Raw genomic sequence first — 14,528 nt, forward strand, 5'->3', positions numbered from 1 at the left:
GAAGTGATGTTTTCTGATATAATTTGGATGAAGTATCCTAATCCTTAATTTGATTAAGACCCTGTACAAACATGAAATCATCATGCCTACTATTAGTTTAGCTTTCAGCATCTTTATCTTTTATCTGATCTGTATGCCAGTCACTGCCTTGAAGGCATCAATTATACATACTGAGCTGAAACAAGAAGCAATTGAAACTCTGCATTTCTACTAGTATGCAGCTTTCCTTAACAAATAATCACTTCAGTGAAAAAATCTCCATCATTCAGGAAAAAACAAATAACTAAAACTATATTATTAAAGGCTAAAGAAGAATATGATTCTCCTCCAAGTTTTTAGTTTACTAATTTTGTAATGGAAAGTAATGGAAAGAAATGGAGAATATTTTGTCTTCAGTTGACAGAATTGTTGGGGGGAAAAAATGAATTGAAATAGGAAAACTATTTGGAAACAAATAGATAGTTTGTTTGTTTTGCAAAAAACAAGCAAACTCTTGTGTGTTAAAGATTTTGGTTTTTTTTAATGTTGTTCCAAGGTTCTTCCAGAAGAGGATGACTATGGATTTGACATAGAAGAAAAGAACAAAGCCGTTGTGGTAAAATCTGTTCGTCGGGGTTCACATGCAGAGGTAAGCACTTCTGAATTGTAACTATTTCCTCCTAAATAAATCTGCAGAGTTTCATATGTTTTTAAAAATGATAAAACATGTCACACCTTCTATAATGCCTCGTTCATTAAATTTCCTTGGTGTACTGAAAAGTTTTGCACCTTTGGATCTATCATTTTTGTGGAAAAATTCAGTACACTGCTCTCAAGTTAGTACACTCCAGATATGTTGGGGCTAAAATTCTATTCATTTCCCAAACACTAAGCCTTCATATCTGAAGGGATATCAAGTTATGAAAATTGGTTGAAGTGATCAATAAAAGCCCAGAATAATGTACTTTTTTGCAAATGTGAAGCTATTTGCTATAAATCTGTGTTTCGATCTTCAATCATTGAAAGTGATTTGTTCTCTGCAGCATAGTGATTAATATCTTAGGGGAAAGGATTAAGATCAGGAAACGAGAATCAAATGAAAGAGTTAACTCCAAAACTCACCTACAGAGCTATTTCCTCATTAAATTAATAGCCTTCATAATTGCTTTGAAGTTGAAAATAAAATGCTGCAAGAGTTCCTGATCACTAGCTTTCCCTGAAATGTTAAGAAAATTAAGGAAAAAAGGTGTGTCAATTGGAAATTAAAATACTATATATGGTATTATTAATCATTTTCTGATTATCAGAACACTGATAATTGAGAATATACATGCATATTGACATAAGAAAGGCTCCCTTGGATCAAATTCAACTCTTGATTATTATATCGACATGTTTATGTACCATAGTTACTTAAACAACAGTGCAGAACTGATTGGCAATTGTCCTCTTCTATTCTCTTCAACTTTTCAATCTAGTCTCCCAACTGTAAGATTGCCCAATGATCTATCAAATAGCAGGTCTGTTTTGCTTATCTTTTGAAGTTCAGACAAGATCAGCAAAGTGCTGACACCTGCTGGACTTACATTGAAATGGTGGAAAACAAAAGTATGGGATGAAATTTAAGGGGAAGCGTGTGTTAAATGTCTCAGCAAGTAAGATCATGAGATGAGATGAGATGCGATCATGTATGTGTGCTGTTCATTGAGGAGACAATAAAGGTGGAAAAAATAAGCCATCTTTGATACCAGCACTACTACACAATAAGTGAACTTGTGCAGTGAAACTGGTCTAGCTGTATATTTGTTTATTTCATATCCTCAAATTGCTCAGTAAACCAAGGAGTGTCGTGGGCTGCCTATAATCCAAGGAAGGACTCAGATGTTATGCCAATATACAAAATACACATTACCAAATAACAGAGTTGAAAATTATTTGTTTGACTCTCTTGAAATAATGTTTTTTAACTAATCTAATCATTTCAAATGCTGAGCTAAACCCTAGGTAGATCCTCTCCTTGCAAAGGTTACTTGACTATAGCTCCCATTGACCTCTCACTAAAAAGTATCTGGTTTGCAAGAGATGATTAGGTGATGAGATGAATTATTCTCATGTAGAAGGAAGGAATTGCTGGATGGTTATCTTTTCATTTGCTGAGCATTTCCAGACCTGCTTAGTTTTTCAAGGGTGACAATCTGCCTCCCAAGCAGTTTGTGTAAAATGATTGTGCTTGTTCACATTCTACAACCTATTATCCTGTAGAGAGACTGAACTACAATTCCTATCTCTAGACACTGGCCACGCTGAGTGGAAATGATGGGAGGTGTACTTCAATCCATCTAGAGGTCATTTGGCTGGAGAAGATTGTGCTTTATTATCTATTTTGTCATGATTGATGGTATCTGTTTACAAGGTATTTTAATAGCTGAACTCCTCAATAAATTTCATAGGACAGTCACCTATTAAAAGGGTTTTGTTGGGGACATAAAGACTACAGTTGCACACAATTTGGCAATTGTGTTTTTTAAGCAGGTTTAAAAAACATTCCAAAAATCTTTTTGCTTCCTTTCCTTAAATTTTTGCCATGAACCATCAGCTCAATTTCCATGACTTGAAATCTTGTGACAATAATATTTTATTCAATTCATTAATTGTCTTTTGATATTACAAAGGATCAAGCAAAGGATCAGCTAAATGGGTATAAATCATTGGCTAAAATTTCTGATGCTCTCCAGGTTGAAGACTGGGAGCTATAAAATCTTGGTGATATTTATGGGATTGTAAAATCTTTCATATTTACGGGATTGTAAAATGCCACATTAAATAGTGTTTATTGACACTATATGACTAATAAGAGAAATAAGATATGGACTCATTTATATAGTATTTTGTACTTCAAGCAATTCATAAAACATATTTCAAATCCAGTAGAAATTAGGGAAAATATAGGTGGTTGCATAATTGCATATTATATTCTGGAGTTTTGCATAACTGTGGTTATGGTAACCATGAGCCAGGAATTTATTTATGACTGAGAAAATTTTTAGGAATGTGGGTATTTTTTCTCTAAAAATTTCAAAATTATTTAAAATACTTGATCATTGTTGATATTAAATATTACATTTTAAAACATACTCCACATAGAATTCATACAGCTCTGAAGTTAATTGAAGCAATTTTCTGAGAAATTAAATAAGATGTAAGCATATGATTGACATGGAATTCTATTCTTGTATAAAGGGAAACCTTTTAATAATAAACATAATTCTTATTTATAGAAGAAAAGTCACACAAAATATTATGTATGTCATAAGAATGAATATTCTTCCAGTAAGAGTTCAAAAGGGGATAGTTTTCCCAGTAACTTTTCTGTAGATCTTTAGAAAAAAAAATCCATGCAAATTTAGTGCTCTTTCTGTTTATGTATATATTATTCCAAATGAGCTTACCCACAAAAATATAAATTGGCATTGGTCTTGGAGTAGCCACTAGTTATTTCATTAATTTATGTGCAACATTAATATATGCCCGTGTGTGTGTGTGTGTGTGTGTGTGTGTGTGTGTGAGAGAGAGAGAGAGAGAGAGAGAGAGACTGGGACACCAACTGTCAAACACATGCTGGCTACCAAACACCTAAATTTTGATCATGTGACCATGGGGATGCTGCAACAATTAAGTCATTTTTTTCTGGTGCCGTTGAAATTTTGAACATCCATTAAATAAATGGACTACCTGTAAGCTACAGTAGACAGATTTTCTTGTAACCTAAACTCCTATGAGATGTTCAATCCAAAACCCCCTCTTTTTTAATTCATTTGCTTAGTGTGTTGAGAAAGTGCAGTCATTTATTTAAGAGAGACTGAGTGACCCAAAGTCACTTAGATTTAGGATTTGATGCTTAAGATGGGACTAGAACTCACAATCTTCTACTTCATAGACAGCACCTTAGCCACTATACAAAACTGGCTGTCTACAGCAGGGTCTCCAACCTTGGCTACTTTAAGACTTGTGGACTTCAACTCCCAGAATTCCTCAGCCAGCTTTGCTGGCTGAGGAATTCTGGGAGTTGAGGTCCACAAGTGTTAAAGTGGCCAAGGTTGGAGACCCCTGGTCTACAGTATATATGAATATAGAATAGAACAAAATAACAGAGTTGAAAGGGACCTTGGAGGTCTTCTAGTCCAGCCCCCTGCTCAGGCAGGAAACCCTTATACCATTTCAGACAAATGGTTGTCCAATCTCTTCTTAAAAACCTCCAGTGTTGGAGCACCCACAGTTTCCGGAGACAAGTCATTCCACTGATTGTTCTAACTGTCAGGAAATTTCTCTTTAGTTCTAGGTTGCTTCTCTTCTTGATTAGTTTCCATCCATTGCTTCTATTGGAGAATAGCTTGACTCCATCTTCTTTGTGGCAATTCCTATATAATACAGTACAATACCAATAAAATACAAACACAAATACAGCATAAACCGCAGCAGATTCTGTTCTGAGTTACATTTCCTGCGCTAGTATCATCAATAACAATTAGTAGTAGTTACATTTATAAATTTCATTTGTAAAATTCTTTAGTATGGTCAAAATAATTTGTAATTTTTAGTAATGATTCAATATTTGCAATAACATAATGGAACATTATTACTAACCTTATACTATAACTTATACTTATATATTAGGTGCTGAAGCCCATGAGAAGTCAGTTACTAAATTTATGGGGAGGGAAAAAATGTCCCAATCCAAAACTGGATTACTCCTAATTCTTCTTAAATAATCTAGAAACCTCTTTCCCTGGAAGCTGAATACCTTTGTACCCTTTTCAGGCTTCTGCAGAATTTTTGGAATCATATTGCCTTGTCAAGTAGATGCTTTCAACACTGGCAAATTGTTAGCTCTGTAGATGATTGAGTAAGTCTAGTTTGATGGAATTTATTTTGATATTTCATCTGTGCGTGTTTCATACTAAATACAGTCACACACTGTCAAGATGAAGAAAAAAACCAAGGCGTTTCCCCCCAAACATGTTTACTTCTCTGCTTTGAGGAAACATTTGACAACCGGCTGTCTGAAAATTAATTTAATTGCATCTAACAGCTTTGATCTATGTCCATGCAAAAGCTCACATAGAAAGCCAACATCCAGCTAACTATACCTGATTATTAGGAATTGAAACAGGGAATACAATAACTATCTCAATTAAATGCATCGTTTTAAATTTGCTGCCACTTTTTGAAATTCCAGTTTGTGGGTAAATTTATTGTACACTTATACATTGCAGCTTATTTATTAAATGTATGTTTGTGCATTGGTTCTTTTGTAAATTGTTGAAAGTTATCTATTGGATTGGTAAGAAGATAGCAATAATTCTGGTAAATCTGATAGATAGAGAGATAAAGATAGATAGATATAGATATTTTGATACCAAACCTAGATTTTGGAGTCTTTTCCATTGTCATTCTTGTAGTTTTCCTCTCCCTAGATAAACTCTCCTTTGAATTGAGTTTGCATCTTGATGACTTCACGGACATGTCCTTGAGGTTTCTTTAGCAATAGTATGAAAGTAATTTTGCAGTGCTAATCTCCAGAATTAATTTTCTGTCACCACACTCTTAACCCCCAGCCCTAGTGTTTCCTGATCATCTTCCAATTAGATCCATCAAAGCAAATCAGTTGACAAAGGAATATCAGAACATATATCATGAACATAGTGTGTTGTCACACAGTGTACGTTTTTAGGTTTAGTTCCTACTGTTCTTATTCTTATGAGCCATTTTTTTTGTCTCATCATTGCCCCAGGTATAGCAAGAAAGTTTTCGAGTATACCCAGTGCTTTCTTCCATTGGTCAGACTTTTATTTCACCAAAATTTGGTAAACTTTCTTTCTTACAATCTTACCTGTTGATATGTCTAAGTTTTCGATAAGGGAATAGAGATCTCCAAAGCAAAACTTGGGGAAAAGACACTGCTTTCTAATTCACATGTTTAATAATGTGGCATAGTTTGTAATATTTATGCATCATTTCAGATGGCGGGCTTGCAGGTTGGTCGAAAAATTTATTCCATGAATGAGGATCTTGTGTTTCTGCGTTCATTTCAAGAGGTTGAGACCACCTTAAACCAGTCTTTCTGCTCTCGGCGGCCTCTTCGACTTCTTGTGGCCACCAAATCTAAAGAGTAAGATCCTAGAAAAATTCAACCATGAGATGATTCTTGTATATTCCAAGGGAGATTGCGAGACCATATTCTCTCCAGCATATTCCAAGGGAGATGGAGAGAACACATGTGGATATGGACACAATAGATTTATAATCTTGTGTCCCTGATTCAGAGAACAAATGTACCCATAAATCTGGATTCCAAAAGTATGACTCATAGTCTTCTGTTAACCATAAAATAGACTACCCAAGGTTTATCCAATGAGTCTGACTTAATAGCTTAAACATACACTTGAAATTGAATTTGGGAAAACATATTTAACAATAATGAAATAATTCTCTAGTGCAACATCTTTAGTGTAGAGTTTTCTGATATCATGTTCCTGATAATTAATACTTCTTTATTCTTTCGTTTGACTTTTGATAGTCTGTTAATTTTGGTAGTCTCATTTATAATAAACAGCACACTAGGAGCTGTGACTGATTTTTGACTTTTTAGTCAGAGAATTCCCTGTAGAATATACTCCTAGATTTTCAGTGACATGGAGTAACTCAAACAGAACATAATATCCATACTTTGCCAGTCAAGACTTTTTTCTTATATGTAATTGTCTTAATTTTTGGCAGGATTATCAAAATTCCAGATTGCAATGACAAGTTGTGTTTCCAGATATGCGGAGAAGCACCACCCTACGTCCATGCTGTGGGGAGAGGTAAGGAAAGAATATGGACATGTGTCTTGTTGATAACACTAACACTTGTTGAGAGGCTGTCATCTCAAAAATATTAACAAGGAAATATCTTTTTAAAAGCACAACATTTTACACTGTATTTTATATATCATGTAAATGCATTATCTATCTATCCTGTTATTGAGAAAATCTGTTGAGATTCTCCTGTCTGCCCTCAAAGGATCAGATGCAGCAGCTTTGGGGCTTCACCCAGGCCAGTGTGTCCTGAAAGTAAATGGAAATAATGTGATGAATGAAAATTACACTGAAGTTCTGGATCACTTTTCATCATACAGGAATAGGCAGCAGGAATTTCTGGTGAGTAAATAGGTGTGTGAAGGAAGGGATGGGTTTTCTTACAGTATGTTTTCTTACAATGTTTTGGGAAGGGAAAAGAAAAAAAATGTCTTGTGATGAAACTAATCTGCTAAATAAATGCTTTAATATCCTTTCTTCATCTGTTCAGAAGAAAAAAAATATGTATATTTTTTTCAGTTACAAGTATTCTGACAGATACAACAGATAACTTCCCTTTTAGTTTGCCAGGATAAACTCTGCTAACAAAGCCCTATTTGTGTTCTTCCTTATAAATTACAAAAGGGAAGCTGTCCTCTAGTTGAGATCAACTCCTGACAATGTTCAAGGAAGATACAACACATACAGAGGCTTTGATTCAGGAATGGTTTGCTATTCTCTTCTTCCAGATGGTGCCATGAAGAATATTGGTTGTTTTCTGGGAAGGTGAAGCAAGACAACAAGGGAAAATGGGTACAAATGCAGGAGGCTTAACTTAGTTTCTGTAGGAGTCATATAAATCCATCTGAGTACCTTTTTAATATCATGTATCAATTTTAAATTTTAGATTGTAGAGAATACATGTACTGTAGCCCAGGGCTAAACTCTTGGGTTTGCTGTGTCCTTTGAGCCTGGCTGTTTTTCCTTTGAAAGCTAAGTAGCATCATCAATGCAGCGGGAAGTGGAATTTGCTGATTGTTTATAATTTGGGAAAACTGTTGACATTGTAGGCTAAGCCAAGTCCAAAGGGTGCAAGGAAGTTTTTGAAAGCTTAGTAGTCAGGCGATTCAGTCATCAGCAGACATTTAAGGGTAAACTGCATGTCTATAACTTTTTAGAAAAGGTAAAATCAAAAGTCAGAGAAGAAAACAAACAGCCCAGAGTAGCGAACATTCAGATACGCAGGAAATAGTGAGAAAGAAAAGAAACAGCGTCCTAATCAAGGAGAAATCCATACATTGCAAATACACAGGTAATTCTCAGCTTACAATTATAATGAAGCATGGAAATCACATCCATGGCTGTAAGTGGTGATGGTCATGAATACAATTATATAAGACTGGCCCACTTTTACAACCCTTTTTATGGCAGTCATTAAGTGATTGTTAAGCCACAGTTGATAGAAAGCCAATATAGCAAATGTCAGCAAAAATGTGCGATGCTACAAATGGCTGTAAATGCAGGCTGGTTGCTGAACGCTCAACATGTAATCATTTGACCGTGTGCCTGGGGAGTAGCCATTGGAACTTTGGAATTGGGTTGTAAGATTGTTTTAACTTTAAACTGTCGCTAAGTGGCCAACTATAAGTTGAGAAGCATCTGTAAACAGCTAAGAAACTCCATTCTCCCATGTACTAGTCTCCTAATGAAACCTCTGCAAGAAAACAACCAAGCTCTAAGAAGACAAAAATCAAGTCAGTATACAATGATAACAATAATCAATGGTAAATCTTCTTTAAAGCCAGTGCTTGGTGAATTATTCAGTCTTATACTCTGTTATTCCTGCTTTTCTGGAAGGGTTTCTACCAATGGGTTTACAGAACGCATGAAGATGCTGAAGAAGAGAGAGCTCTTCAGGCAGCTTCAAACTCATACCTGAATGGAAGTCATTCAGAAATGCTTAAAGGAAACCAGTCAATTGAAGAAAATTCAGATCTTGATCCCCTTAATGACAGCCAGCAGGAAGAAGGTATGGGGAAAACTTACTTTATGCTAATAGAGAAAATGATCCAGGTAGCTTTCTTTCCAAAAGGAATAAGTTATTTTTGAATGATGAATTGTGTGTTTTACATTCAGAAGGTCTCGGTGTTGGTATTGCCATTTCCTCCTAAAAAAAGAAAAGAGAGAAACAGAGAACTTCTAAACAACTCCAGAGAAAATAGGCTTTACTGACCAAAGTAGGCCCCAATGTAAAGTAGTTTCATATGCCTGAATTATACTTCAGGGAATGGTGTTATGAGAAGAAGAAAGAAAAAAAACTACTGATGCAAGGAGAAAAACACAATTATATATATAAGTGAACTGTTCCAGACACCTGTGAGTTATTTGGTAATCAAGTGCTGAAATTGTCTGCAAGGGACATTTTTAAAAAAGATTTCCAGTCAATTCAGGACCTGTTCTGGAAGCAAATGGAGAGATATTTATCTTTTGCTGGTATAACACAAGCCTCTTGCTTCTGTACAAATATGAGACAGTAGCAAGAAATCAGATAGATCAATTGCACACTAGAGAAAAATTACTAATCTCCTGGAAGTGATGGTGCAGGATAATTGATTTGGTCGCTGCAATGCCAAGCCACAAGCCAGCTAATTGCATAGTGTCTTGGCATGTCCACATCTGTCATAGTGAGCAATGTGGTTGTGGTATTTTTAAAAACAGAATTATCGTATTCATTGTGCCACGTAAGATGCCAGCTCAGGCCTGTCTCTTTTAGCTGGTTACCTAAATTGGAAGTGATATACTTGCAGCTGATCTGTGGGATTCTTAACAAGAATGTTGTCAAGAAAAGGGCTATAACTATGATCCAGATAAAAAGGCAAAAGTTTATTCCAGACATTTGATCCCCATTTGATATTTTGTCTACGTGGCTTCCCTCTGAAAGGAATTACACATTATACTACATTAGCTTCACTGAGAGCAAACTTTCTTATTTACTATAAAACCAAATGTTTACCAAGAAGAAATACGATCAATCCAATGTCACTCTTCATAGTTGGGAGGCAAAGTTTTAATTTGTGACAGAAGTGGAGGAAAATTTGAGATGAAACTTTTAAATTATATATGATAAAACCGCTGTGATTGGATTGGGCAATCCTAATAGCACATTTGGGAAAGCTGGGCTCGGATTGTTGCTGAGCACCACAGTTCTGTGAAAAATAAATTGCCACTTTCAGATGTTCCAAATGTTTACGCATCTTTTATCTCTGTGTGTTTCCCGAGCTTCATGTGAGTCTTACTGGTATATAAAGGGAGTCAAAGTCAGCAAGTAACATTGATATTTGATGGTTATGCCATTAAGATTTGTTCTTGTGTGTTTATTATAAAACTCATAAATGAAGAGAGTAAATGAAGTATAACTAATAATATGCAATAAATAAATAAACTGCACCATTTATTCAATGTATATGCAATTTCTACAAATATGGACAGTTCCATTGTGTCAACAGGCTATACAGACAGTAGGCTTATCCCTGTTTCTATAGTATTGCAATAACTAAACTTTGATTTTCAGACTTGCCCCTTCAGACTTTTGATTCTCCTCTGACTATAAGAGAAGACACCCATCTTATAAGTCTAACAGTGGATAATGTCCATCTAGAACATGCTGTTGTTTATGAATACGTCAGCACTGCTGGAATCAAATGTTTTGTCCTGGAGAAGATCATTGAACCGAAGGGGTCCTTCATCCTCACAGCAAAGGTTTATATCACTGGGCATTATTTTCTATTTTCTCAATTCAGATTTCAGGTTTCTCCTGTCTCCGGAGATTAAGGATGAGGAGTAATGTCATTTAAGTCAGGAGTAATGTTTTAATAAAGGTGGATTAAAATGCAGATTTCACTAAATAGATATTTTTGTTGATGGTAGATATTTTGGTTATGGCTTTTAAGATTTCTCTCTCTGGAGTAAGAGCTTCCCAGAGCTAGAGAATAACCATAGAGAAGGTATATTAACTTGGTAAGAAAGCTATTTTATTTATATGGCTTTCTGCAGCTGAAAACTGTGGGTCCTGAAAATGCTGGGGTTTGCATGTTTTTACTATAACAATTGAATAGACAATGATAATTATTAGGAGGTTTTGTGTTTTAATAGACAGTTGAAAATGCATTAGCAATACAGCATGAAGAAGACATTAACCTTCATTTGAAAAAATGTATAGGACACATTACAGTATTAATTGATAAAATATTTCCAAGTATCAAAAGTGAAATGCAAAGCAGAATCTTAAAGCAGAAAGGCTATCATAAAAAAAATAAGTTAAAATGTATAGTTACAGGTTGAAATACTAGGCCTAAAACCAGTATGCTTAGAAGACTTTTTAGCAGTCCAAACAGAAAAATTAAAATTTCAACTTAACAGTGCTTTCCTAAATAAGAATGGCTTCGTTTGATGAAAATATGCAATCAAGGAAATTGAAATTAAGGAATGACTAATAGCTGCATTAACTAGGAGGCATTAAGGGCAGTGGGTTGAAGAAAACAGCCTTGGAGAAGCAATCCAATCAGTTGCATGCAATCAACAGCAAAAGCCCAATTTTTCACCCTACCAATTGACATCTCATTCCTGATTGAAGTAAGTAAAGATGTTGTGTATAGTCTTGTATCCAACAGTGCTTCCAGTTGATCTTGGAGGCTAGAGTGACACATTGCAACAATATCTAGCAATTACTATATGAAAGGAGGAATCACCGCGGCTAGACCAAAGTCTGAGAAAAATTAATGGTTCTCTTGCTGAGCTTTGGAAGCCTTAGATTAAGACCTATTCCCTGAACTTCTAGAAAAGGTTATAGAGTTGATATAGTAAACTGTTGAATTTGTGGTATCTGGAATGTATGCCATTAATTGCCATTTTGTGGAGGATTTTTTTAAGCTAACCATCAATCTGTTGACTAATCAGATCAACATGCTTCAAGTTCATCACCTGGCCCAGTAAATTCTTAGAGTGTGGAAAATAGACTACCCACAATTTAAAAAAAATAGTCAACTAGGTGACCATTCTATTGTAATTCCACTCTTTGGAAAATAAATCCCATGAATTTTTGTCCTAAATAAACTTTTAGTCGATTGGTAGTTACATTTGCTGTACAGTATTTCACGCCGACTCTCAAATCAAAACAGAAGAGTACTAAAAATCAAAACGTACATTTATTTTTCTTTTTAAAAAACAACCCCCTTCTGTGTTATGATTTAGTAAAATCTAATTTTGAATGCAGGGACTGTGTTACTTTCATTGATATGCTTCTGTAACCTTTTCTGGCTTAAGAGTGAAGCATATTAAAATAGGAGGAGGAGTTACAAATTTAAGTATTTGCAATTAGTGCAATTTCAACAGAAATATGTGTAGAGCAGTAAACATATTTAGTACTAACAAGTAGGTGCTCTCACTGCGTATTTAAAATGTTGCTCAGTTGGTGTAGTGTTTTTTTTTTAAATTTTAGTGGAGATGTACAAATGTGATGGGAAGCGATGCTTGCAGCAAAGTGTAATAATCTTTCTGTATATTTATGGCCTAATTGCAAAGTAACTAGTAACATATTTGTAGAGTATTTTTAGACTTTCTTTTATCATAAAGGAGTTCTAGTGTTAATAAAGACTTCTAGGGAAATAGTCAGATCTGATGGGAAATAATGGAAAGGGGAAATTGCTTTTCCTGTCATCACAGTTTCCATGTTACACTTGTGATCATCAAGAGGGCAATTGGAACATTTAAAACTTCTATTAAAAGGCACCCATCAGCAACAAGTCTGTTTAGTTATTTAATTAATATCTTTCTGTACAATAATGTTCCCATTATTGTAACTCTCAAAGTAGATTACAACAATTAAAACAACAATTACAATAAATATAAACTATTACAGACATGAGATTCTCTTTAAAAGGTGGAAAAGGAAAAGGAAAGAAAAACCATTCATGCGACATACATATAGATGCTGAAAAAGATTTTGTTAACAGACATCTCACAAGGGGTTGGATGGCATTGCAGAGGAAACCTGCCTATTTGAAACTGCAAAAGGATTCTCTGTCCAAGCAGATAAGAGTTTTTAATAAGATGAGACACTGCTTGAATTTATTGATTTATTTATTAAATTTATCTGCCGTCCATCTCACAGTTGCAACGACTCTGAGTGACTTAAAAAATGATAATATAAAATGTTCATTTTTTTTTTAAAAAAAGAGACTAATAACCAAGAGGATAGATGACACAGAGGTTGGGTATCTTCTCTGTACCCCATCAGCACCCCAGGTCCACCACCTCCACCTGGGCATAGAGTACCTCTATTAGGGCCCCCAGGCTATCCGGCAGAGCCAGATTTAACACTTTTCTTGAATGCCAGGAGGATGGGCCTCAACTCATAGAGTTCATAGAAGAGTTCATAGAATAACAGAGTTGGAAGGGACCTTGGAGGTCATCTAGTGAGTCCAACCCGCCTGCTCGAGCAGGAGAGTCTATTCCAGATATTATCCTCTATCTAGGATCGAACTCACAGCCTCCTGATTGTGAGGCGAGAGTTCCACCGGAGTTGTTTTGCCTCATTTCCAGTAGCAGAATATTCCAAAGAGTGGGGGGGGGGGTCACAGCCACACAAAAATTTGTTGGCAAACAGGATCTGAAGTAGCTTCTTCTTGGAACAAGTAGGATAAGCTAATGAGAGGGTTCTTCTGATATTCTGGACTCATGCCATTTATTTTAAGAAAGTTGGATCTTTGGGGAACAACCATATCAGTGGTGGGATTCAAAAAATTTTACTACTAGTTCTGTGGGTGTGGCTTGGTGGGTGTGGCAGGGGAAGGATACTGTAAAATCTCCAGTCAGAGGTGGTATTTGCCGGTTCTCTGAACTACTCAAAATTTCTGCTACCGATTCTCCAGAATTGGTCAGAGCCTGCTGAATACTACCTCTGAACCATATCATGGGGCACCTAGTTTGGGAACAATGCATTCCCCTGAAGTCTATACTCCAGTAGAAATATTAGCACAAGCAGTTTTTTTTAATGGTTCACAGGATGAGGAACTATATTTACCTGATATGCTTTCTTTAGAAAGATGTCATTTTGTTGATACTCCAGTGCTATATGTCCTTAGCAATATGTGTCACAATAATCCAAATGAGGATATCTATATATTTTTCCTGGTTTAGATATTGGAGGCTTTTGCAACAGACGACAGCAATTTTGTGAAGAATTGCAGGAGGCTCATGTCCCTCAGCAATGCAGTGGTCACCATGCCACAATATGAGTTCCGGCATATTTGTGACACAAAGCTAGAAAGCATCAGCAGAAGAATTGCCAGTTATCAAGAGGTAGGATAATAATGCACAATCTTATGTGCCAAACAGCACAGTGATGACTTCAACTAGTATGCTTTCAGGACCTTAACAACAAGGTTTATGAGGGTAGGTTTGTACATATTCAATTACATATTTTCAATTTTCAGTGGTGGGTTTATTGATTTTGTTGAGCAGGCAAATTCATAGTAGCATCTCATTATAAAATACCCACATCCATACATTGAGCAGTATACATATTCAATTGCAAAATTGAACTGCCTATTAATTAGATATGTTTAGTCCCTAACTACTTTCTCCATCCAATAGGTGATTATTGACATTTAGCTATGTTTTTAAAAGGCTGCTGTTACACAGCTAAATCCATCT

General features: G+C 35.5%; 1 protein-coding gene across 2 annotated transcripts in view; it reads left to right on the forward strand.

Annotated features, from left to right (window-relative positions):
* Positions 1-14,528, forward strand: part of PREX1 (phosphatidylinositol-3,4,5-trisphosphate dependent Rac exchange factor 1) — a 228,435-nt gene that overhangs the window by 180,449 nt on the left and 33,458 nt on the right. For both annotated transcript variants that reach the window (XM_087959300.1, XM_087959299.1), the window contains exons 17-23: positions 536-628; positions 6,000-6,148; positions 6,757-6,842; positions 7,042-7,178; positions 8,673-8,844; positions 10,387-10,574; positions 14,013-14,174. In XM_087959300.1, coding sequence (XP_087815426.1) covers positions 536-628; positions 6,000-6,148; positions 6,757-6,842; positions 7,042-7,178; positions 8,673-8,844; positions 10,387-10,574; positions 14,013-14,174 — 987 coding nt within the window. The remainder of the gene's footprint in view (positions 1-535; positions 629-5,999; positions 6,149-6,756; positions 6,843-7,041; positions 7,179-8,672; positions 8,845-10,386; positions 10,575-14,012; positions 14,175-14,528) is intronic.

The sequence above is a fragment of the Notechis scutatus genome, chromosome 3, assembly GCF_049901735.1.
Source record: "Notechis scutatus isolate UNSWTSFEM ecotype Mainland chromosome 3, rNotScu1.2, whole genome shotgun sequence".
Classification (NCBI taxonomy): domain Eukaryota; kingdom Metazoa; phylum Chordata; class Lepidosauria; order Squamata; family Elapidae; genus Notechis; species Notechis scutatus.